The sequence below is a fragment of the Engraulis encrasicolus genome, chromosome 14 (assembly GCF_034702125.1).
Source record: "Engraulis encrasicolus isolate BLACKSEA-1 chromosome 14, IST_EnEncr_1.0, whole genome shotgun sequence".
Lineage (NCBI taxonomy): Eukaryota > Metazoa > Chordata > Actinopteri > Clupeiformes > Engraulidae > Engraulis > Engraulis encrasicolus.
In genome coordinates this window covers 48,181,228-48,191,227 of record NC_085870.1, presented here as the reverse complement: position 1 = coordinate 48,191,227, position 10,000 = coordinate 48,181,228, and the positions used below count along the sequence as shown (strand labels likewise).

General features: G+C 45.8%; 1 protein-coding gene across 1 annotated transcript in view; it reads left to right on the top strand.

The window, feature by feature from the left end:
• The window catches only part of kaznb (kazrin, periplakin interacting protein b), a 143,427-nt gene that overhangs the window by 109,482 nt on the left and 23,945 nt on the right, over positions 1-10,000 (top strand). The window contains exon 4 of the mRNA XM_063216697.1: positions 2,144-2,233. Within this exon, the coding sequence (XP_063072767.1) occupies positions 2,144-2,233 (90 nt within the window). The remainder of the gene's footprint in view (positions 1-2,143; positions 2,234-10,000) is intronic.

Below are 10,000 nucleotides of genomic sequence, written 5' to 3'. Positions count from 1 at the left end.
ATGTGCTATGGGGATAAACAATTTAGATATTCCCAGATAGCAGATATAGGCTACGTAGGCCTATTGTGGCTTTGTTTTGGCAGATGTCTGTCTTTTAATGATATCATATTTTCATATGATCATATTTTCATAACATCCCCACCAGTGCATTTCTTATTACCATGTTGAGGCATTTTACAATGCAGTCGATTCAAATTCTTGAGTGAAAAGGGTGGAGGGAGCATTTTGACAGCTCAATCAGAGGTGGCGATTTTTTCCATTTTGCAATGAGAACGCCTCATATACATAAATAGTCTTTTCTGATCGATGTTACAATGTTCGAGGCTGAGTGTGTGAGCGATTACGGTTAGGCAACAAAGTAGCAACTGTACGAGGCCACGCTATTTCGCAGATTTTCCAATGATCTGCTGGATGATCCACGCTATTTCCCGTTTCCCCCCAGGGGATATACCTGTATATCGTAACTTTCAGTCCATGACAGTCGGTGGGCAGGCTGTAGGCTAACTAGACTATTAATATGGATGACTGGTGGTAACCTCAGGAGGACATAGGACAGTTTGAGTCACTAAAGTTGACAGTCTCAGGGGATCCTATCGTAACTTGCGCTACAGTTTGAGTCACTAAAGTTGACAGTCTCAGGGGATCATATCGTAACTTGCGCTACAGTTTGAGTCACTAAAGTTGACAGTCTCAGGGGATCATATCGTAACTTGCGCTGCAGTGTTTGAGTCAAAGTTGACAGGGGATCCTATCGTAACTTGCGGTCTCACAATTCGATGGGCAATCACCCGCGAAAACCACCGCGAGGGTGTGCGCATGCGTGCGCATGCTCAGTAGCGAAGAGAATCACATCTCGATGGGTCGCTCATATAGACAGGACACCGGGTCAGCTAGGTGGAAAAAAGAGATCTTGATGTAGACGTGCCCATAGCCTTGCCTACTTGGCGTGATGCAGATGACTGTGCTACGTGTTCATTGAATATGTATGTAGGCATGGCAGATTTTAAATGCAGGTCTGTTGATTGTGTTGGGCTATAATATTTTTTCTATAACCTTGCGAGCCGCCAAGTCAGGCGTCTCGCGAGCTGCGCAATGAGTAACAGGGCTATAAGCTAACCCCGACAGTAGCCTGTTTGGCCCTCCAAGAGAATGCCATTTCCCCTGATGTCCATGCGGTCAATATAAAATCAGGAAAGGTTGCACGCACATAGTTACAACTGTAGCCTACAGTAAAAGTGACACCAATTAAGAACCTACTGTACGTGAAGGACATGACATGTCACAGCGGACAAAATAGTAACAGGAAACCTCTCAGCCCCTACCTTACACTCCACGTAGCGTGTGTGTCTTCTTAGTTATCCATATTATGGCCCTTGCTAGCCCCATGCTGGAAATGTAATCCTTGGCGAACAATGCAGTGACAAACTTCGTCATTTTATGTTCAACATTCAAGACAGCCTCGAAGGCATGGCCTACACTAGGCCTACAGCAAAAGACCATGCACTGACAACTGTTGATTTGGCAAGCAAGTTCACTCGGCATCCCTGCTCGGCTGACTCGGAGTGGGCGTCCAAATGTTGCCACTGGTAACTGGCGCGTGCATACAGCCAATAATAATCACTGGCACAGTAGCCTACCAACATTTTCATTTATGCATATTCAATTACTTATTTTTTAATCACAAAACTGCCGTTTGCATGAACTGAAACGTTTCCTCTGGTTGCTTACAATTTTCACAATGTCTGTTTGCTTCAAGCCCGAGCCCGACCCGAGTCCGACAGATATTCTATTTTTGTTGTCCGAGTCCGGCCCGGCCCGTCGGGTTCCGACCAGGCCCGTCGGGCTTCGGTCGGGTTGCCATGCTCTAGTGTGTGTGTGTGTGTGTGTGTGTGTGTGTGTGTGTGTGTGTGTGTGTGTGTGTGCTCTGGTCTGTGTGTGTGTGTGTGCGTGTGTGTGTGTGTGTGTGCGTGTGTGTGCGTGTGTGTGCGTGTGTGTGTGCGTGTGTGTGTGCGTGTGTGTGTGTGTGTGTGTATGTGTGTGCTCTCCAGACCCTGGTGTGAAGGCCTTGTGTTTTAATGTGTGTGTAATATGTGTGGGTAATATGTGTGTGTAATATATGTGTTTGTTTGCGTGTGTTTTCCAGACCCTGGTGTGAAGATGTCAGACCTCTGTTTCCAAACGGACATGAACTCCTTTATGGACCTCAGCACACCAGACTCTACACTCGACAAAGGTGAAGAAATGTGTGTGTGTGTGTGTGTGTGTGTGTGCGTGTGTGAGTGCCTGCTTTTGTGTGTATGTGTCCGTGCGTGCTGTGGAGAGATTGCGTGCTTTCTCCATTTTCTCACTTGTGTGATATACGCTCCCCTGAACTGTAGATGGCGATATGGAAGTCTGTGGTAGTCATGGTATCCTGTGCAATTACATTACCTGGCCTGTAGATGGGGATATTGAGGTCTGTGTAGTACTTACCTGTGTAGTTACCTCATCTTACCTCTAGGGGAAGATGAAGAGCTACACTGCAGTTACATTACCTGCCATGCCATGTAGTTGGGGATTTAGGGTGCGTTCCAATATGCGACCTTGCGTCCTCCACTTGTGCTTGTGGCCTTGCCCCGCCTCCTGGCCCCTCCTCCGTGGAGAAAACAATAAAGTTTCCCAGCTGTCAGCCTACCCAAAACTAATTTTGGGGGACTATTCTTCATTCACCATCCCAATTGCAAATGAGAAAAGGACAATAGAATTGTGCTATTGCAAGATATTGAAATACAATACACCCATAATAGACCTATAGCCCTATAGCCTAGTGAATGATATGACTACGGCGGTCAACCTTGCCCTTTGAGAACACTTTGGGATCACTGTCACACACGCTCACAACACAATTTCGATTAACCTTAAATGTAGTGAAGTTGAACTGGATGCATTTCCCTCCTTGGCGCTGTCTGTTCACCACTGTTCACCCCGCTGTTAATTTTTCCACCCTTCGTGCAAACTTCAACTGGACAGACGAGAAAAAGCTGATTTGGTTGACAGGGAAATCACTCTGAAAACAATTAACTCCGCAAAAACTGCGACGATATGCATGACATTAGTCTATGTGACATTATTGTAGGCCTATAGCCTATTAGCCTATTACATTATGTTTTGCCGCTTTTGGCTCGCAAATGGCTTTGTGGTGACTGCTGCAACACAACTTTGAGAAACCTTAAATGTATTGTGAACTGGACACTTTTCCCTCCTTTGCGCTGTCTGTTCACTGTTAACCACTGTTCGCCGTTACATCTCCACCCTTCGTGAACTTCAACTGAACAGGGAAACACAGAGTCGGAGAACAATTTACTCAGCGAAAGCTGATTTAGTTGATGGTGCAAACACTCGGAGAACTCTGTGACGATATGTGTGCCACATTTGATAGGCTGTAATATTTATTTGGTTATTTATATGCAGCCATGTAGGCACAGCAAATCTGCGTGTTAAACATTCTGGCTGTGGTCCCACTGACCATCCACCTCGCAGGCACGTCCTGTCATTGCTCAATTCACCTCGACCACCCTGTGGCAGGCCGCGAAATAGCAGGGAACGAACAAACGGACATGCCAACACAGAAATCGGGCGATCACATAACCTCCTGGCGGAGGTAATTATATTACCTGACCTGTAGATGGAAATAGAGAGCTGTTGTAGCCACACCTGCAGTTACAGTACCTGGCCTCTAGATGGCATAATGCATGCAGTTCTTGAGCTGTAGGGGGCACAAGCAGTCACCTGATAGGACACGGAAAACACACACACACACACACACACACACACACACACACACACACACACACACACACACACACACACACACACACACACACACACACACACACAGGAGAAGAGAGAGAATGACCGTGCCACTCCCCCTCAATCTACTTTAGTGTCTCCCTCTCTGTCTGTCTCTTTCTCTCTCTCTCTCTCGCTCGCTCGCTCTCTCTCTCTCTCTCTCTCTCTCTCTCTCTCTCTCTCTCTCTCTCTCTCTCTCTCTCTCTCTCTCTCTCTCACACACACACACACACACACACACACACACACACACACACACACACACACACACACACACACACACACACACACACACACAAAAGCCTCTCCCAGTCTCCCACGGACAGGACAGTAGAGGGTGGAGCAGGCATGGGGGAGGGGAGAATGAAACACACCACAGAGGTGGAGTCATACACACTCACACACACACTCACACACACACACGCCCTCATGGGAGAGAGATTTCCATGTAACCTGTCAGGGAGGAGTCAGTGTGTGTGTGTGTGTGTGTGTCAGCCTTTCAGTCAGTCAGTGTGACTTCAGTCAGCAGCCTGGTAGCGTGTGACAGAGTGAGTGTGTGAGTGAGTGAGCGTGTGTGTGTGGGGGAGAGAGAGAGAGAGGTGGTGTGTGTGTGAGAGAGAGACTGCTGTCTGCCAGCATTCACACACACAGGATGAGTAGTCAGCATCGGTACGGATACACACAGACATGAAGAGTGAGAGAGACGACAAGCCGGGTGAGTCAGGAGAGCTAGCTAGCTAACGGCTAACGCTAACACACACACTCACACACGGCACCATGTGGTTATTCCTCTCTCTCTATCTCTCTCTCTCTCTCTCTCTCTCTCTCTCTCTCTCTCTCTCTCTCTCTCTGGTGTGTGTATGTGTGTGTGGGTGTTGCGGTGTGCTTTGAATAGAGGGTGTGTGTAGTGTACCGCCGCAGCACCTGAGCAAGTCGATACTTGGCCAGACGCCAAAACAGGTGTGGAATCCGCTCACTCGCTTACTCTGTCTCTGTCTCTGTCTCTCTCTGTCTCTGTCTCTCTCTCTCTCTCTCTCTCTCTCGCTCTCTCTCTCTCTCTCTCTCTCTCTCTCTCTCTCTCTCTCTCTCTCTCTCTCTCTCTGTGCTTCTCTCTCTTTCTGTCTCTCTCAAACACACACTCACTGTTTTTTGTCTCTGTTTTTTGTCTCTGCCGTAGAAATCTGAGCAGGTGTGTGACCTCCATGCTGTTATGCAACAACTACGAGCCATGTAGCACAGCACCGGCTTACACCGGCTGACTCTGCCGTTCCCTCTCAAATTCAAATTCAAATATGCTTTATTGGCATGACTATTGGTAACAGTGTTGCCAAAGCTTACAGATAACATAAAAGTAAAAGGTAGGCCTAATTAAAAGTAAAATAAAAGTAAAAGGTAGGCCTAACTGAATTAAGAACATTAAGCATACATGTGTTAAGAATATTAATACACACACACACACACACACACACACACACACACACACACACACACACACACACACACACACACAAAACAATTCTCTTTCTCTCTGTCTCTCCCTCTCTCTCTCCTGTCATTCTCTGTGTCTCTCTCTGTCTCTCTCTCTCTCTCTCTCTCTCTCTCGACACTTTACACTGAGCTGATAGAGAATGAACTCTCGCATAGATAGTAGTAGTGAAGTTGAGCATACAAATGTGTGTGAGTATATTAGAGGCTTAAATCAGTAGTTAAGAAGCACACCCTCCTAACCTACCACACACACACACACACACACTGAGAACCTAAACCTGTAATGGAAGTCAGTCTTGTCCAGCTAGCTATGTTGTATATCTCTGGCATGTCTGGCAGTTAACACACTGTGTGTGTGTGTGTGTGTGTGTGTGTGTGTGTGTGTGTGTGTGTGTGTGTGTGTGTGTGTGTGTGTGTGTGTGTGTGTGTGTGTGTGTGTGTGTGTGTGTTGCTGTAATCCTGAGGTCTGATCGGGTGTTTGGCACATAATCTGGTGTAATCTGGTCTCCAAAAACATATGTGATTCACACACACATACAAACACACACACAGGGGCTGAGGGAGCTACAGTATTTGTCCTTTAAAGGAGCGCACAGGAGATGAAGGGATCTGGTCATATGATTTTGACTCAGGTTCCTCTTGAGAGTCTGTTGTTACTAAGTTTTGAAGAACAAAATGTCATTAAACTCACCATTGAGCTTCCAAAAGGGTCATTTCACGTGAAATCAGACACTTTGGGACCCGACCGACACCGATTTCAATCATAATTGCTGTGCCTGTTTAGTAGCAAGGTAGCACCCCAGAACTGCATTTGTGTGAATCTGACACCAATATTAAGGGAGAAACAGACTAGCAAAGGTTTACATATTAGGGTAGGACACTATACATTCAGCCTTGATTATATCAGTCAGTGTAAGTCACAACAAGATGTCTGAGGTGTTGTTTGAAAGCTCTTTTCTGGCTCTACAAATTACACAACCAGCATGGAATACAACAACCTTCAGAATATGAATTATGATACATTGAAAAATTAAAAAATTGAATATAAAAAAAACTATATTTTTAAATGGCCGGTTTCCTGTCTAAACATAGCCTGTAAGGTCATAAACAACACCTGAAAATGGGGTGTTTGGTTCTTTATTCATTTCAGAGATAATGGGACATAAAGGTTGAAATTAGTTGCAATAAAGTAGTAATAGAGTAGTGTCAGGGACAGGACTGGACTGGCCATCTGGCATAACGGGCATTTTCCCAGTGTGCCCTGCACCCTCGCCGGTCCCAATTCCAGGTACTCAAAAACTACACAGCTTCTGCCCATTGTCAATGGACACAGTGGAAGCTATAACATTTTCAGCATTCAGAGAAGGCAGGGTTGAAAGAATAAGCTCAGTAAAGGATTTTTTAAATCTTCAAGCATCAAAGGGTATGTTGTAGCTGTAAATGATGTCAACTAGTGGCTAGCATGTGTTGAGGAATGTATGCCGAGCACTGGAGAGGTGAAACTGAACTTCCTGCATCCTCATGGACCATCTCCATCCTTCACATATTCCGATAGACATGCTGTCATTTGATATTACTATGATATTACCATATTACTACTAGGTGGTCTGTATGACGCCATATTTTTGAGTCTCATTATCTTTGAAATGAATAAAGAACCAAACACCAGCACTTCAGGTGTTGTTCATGACATTGCAGGCTAAGTTTAGACAAGGAACTGGCCATTTTAAAATATATATTTTTATGTATTCAATTTTTAATTTTTCAATTTATCATAATTCATATTCTGAGGGTTGTTGTATTCCATGCTGTTTGTGTAATTCGTAGAGCCAGAAAAGAGCTTTCAAATAACACCACAGCCATCTTTTTGTGACTTACACGGACTGATATATTCAAGGCTGAATGTATAGTGTTCTACCCTCATATGTAAATCTTTCCTAGTCTGTTTCTCCTTTAATTTTGGAGTCAGATTCACACAAATGCAGTTCTGGAGTGCTACCTTGCTACTAAACAGGCACAGCAAGTATGATTGAAATCGGTGTCGGTCGGGTCCCAAAGTGTCTGATTTCACGTGAAATTACCCAAAAGACAAAAGTCAGTCACTATTGATACTGATGGGATTAATTGGGTTAACACACACACACACACACACACACACACACACACACACACACACACACTAACATTAGCATATTAGAACCCACTAACAACAAGTGAGAAGCAGACTACCTATTGTAGTTCAGTGTACCCAAAACACAATCTTAACAGCTGCACAACGACAACTGTCAACACCAACAGACAACACCAACGCCAAACAGTAAACACAAACTCACTACAGTCAATCACTAACAAAGACAGCACTCACATCAAACAAACAACTAGCATGCAAACATCACGCACACCACAGTGGTCTCCACACTCCAAAAAAACAGCTAATATGCAAATATCACACACATACGCCAAACCAGCGCACACCGAAAACACACACATACTCTACACACGAAAGAAGCACATAAAAAATCAACTAACAGACAAACACACAACTAACATTACACTACACGCACATGCACGCACACACACGTACACACCAACCAAACCAGTTACTACTGGGCTCTGCTGAGCTTCACAAGCTTTACAGCAAGGACACACCTGTACACCAGGTACTAATCAGCTGATTTTTTGGAGGCTCTTGTGGTTTATTTGAGACAAGACCGTGACAGAGGGACAGGAAACGAGGGGGACAGAGAGACGGGGAAGGACCGGCAAATGACCCGGGCCGGACTCAAACCCGGGATGCCGGCATAGTAGTAAGCGGTAGGGCCACTAATCAGCTGATTGGCCGGTATACCAGCTGCTAATCAGCTAATTGGCTGCCCACAACTTCCTGATCGGCTCCCATTGGCCCTTTCAGGATGTACACAAAACTTTTGGAGGTCCCTAATGTTTTGCCATCTCTCATCTTCTCACCTTCTCATCTTCTCGCATCATCTTCTTTGGCATTTTTAGCTCAGTTGGCATCTCGTGTTTGCCATGTTATTTGTGCCATTTCTATTACCGTGAATTCATGCGCTCTGGGAATTCCGGTAATACCAAACTCCAAGACACATGAACAGGGGCCACCCCTTTGGTATTTTGCACTTGACAGCTCGTTTAAAATTTTTCTACACAAGTTTTCGAGACTGAATGATATCTACTTCCGAGAACATGTGAAAGCATGGTTAATCTTATTATTGATGTGTCCTCCTACACACTTTTACAAGTTTGGCATCCCTGCATACTGTCGTGTTTGCCGTCTCCCATTTGGCATCTTCTATTTGGCACCTACTGTTTTGGCACCTCATGTTGGACATGTGTTTCAGGTCTTGTGGCTGATAACACCAGAGCCCATGCCAATCCAAACACTCAACATCTTACCACTATCTTGTATCTTACTACACATCTGTACTCTGGCATCGCCATGTACAGTACAGTATGTTGGCATGTCATCCTTGGCACCTCCTGGTTGGCATGCGTTTCATCTCTTGTGGCTGGTAAACCCCAACACCAGAGTCCATGCCAAACCAAACTGTTTCAACACGGTCAAAATTTACAGTCCTCCCACTGGCTTGTCGTATCTTCTTACACATCTTTAGTTTACTCTGCCAGTTTGGCATCCCCATGTACTCTGCGTTGGCATGTCATCTTTGGCACCCCATGGCTGGCATCTGTAGACGACCAACGTGTTTCAAAACAGTCAAAATCCGCTTGGCACCTCCATGTCTAGATGGGCATGCGTCTCATCTCTCGTGGCTGGTAAACCCCAACACCAGAGTCCATGCCAATCCAAACTGTTTCAACACGGTCAAAACAAACTCGCACCCAGTTGCCAAGCAACCCACTAGTGGGAAGGAGCACCCTCCTCCCACACTGAGTGGCAGCTGAGTCAGCCAGTCACAGGACTGCGGTGAGACATCATGGCCAATCAGAAAGCAGAGCTGGAGGCGGCAGGTTGTGTAATCTGCTATGGGAGCATCACCAATGCAGGAGACAGAATTTCAGCTCCCCCATGTAAAGTGTGTGCGTGTGCGTGTGCACGTGTGTGTGCGCGTGTGTGTGTGTGTGTGTGAGGGGTGTCAGGCATGCATGTCTCTGATACTAAACAGATGCTAGTGTGAGAGATTACACTCGTTTGGCCCCTCATCAACACGGGTGATTTTCAGTGTGTGTGTGTGTGTGTGTGTGTGTGTGTGTGTGTGTGTGTGTGTGTGTGTGTGTGTGTGTGTGTGTGTGTGTGTGTGTGTGTGTGTGTGTGTGTGTGTGTGTGTGTGTGTGTGTGTGAGAGAGAATGTGTGTGCCTGTGTGTGTGGGGAGAGGAGGGGGTGATTACAGATAGTGTCAAATAAACAAAGAGGGAAACACACTAAATTAAAGTGAGAGACAGACAGACAAGCAGACTAGCACACACACAGACAGACAGGCAGACAAACCGACCGACGGGCAGACACAGACATACAAGCACACAGACAGACAGACAGACAGGGAAACAGACACACAGACAGATGGGTAAACAGAGACAGACAGACAGACAGACAGACAGGCAAGCACACAAACAGACAGACGGGCAAACAGATAGACAGGCCTACACACAGGCCTACAGACAGACAGATAGACAAGCACATAGACAGGCAGACAGAAAGGAAGACAG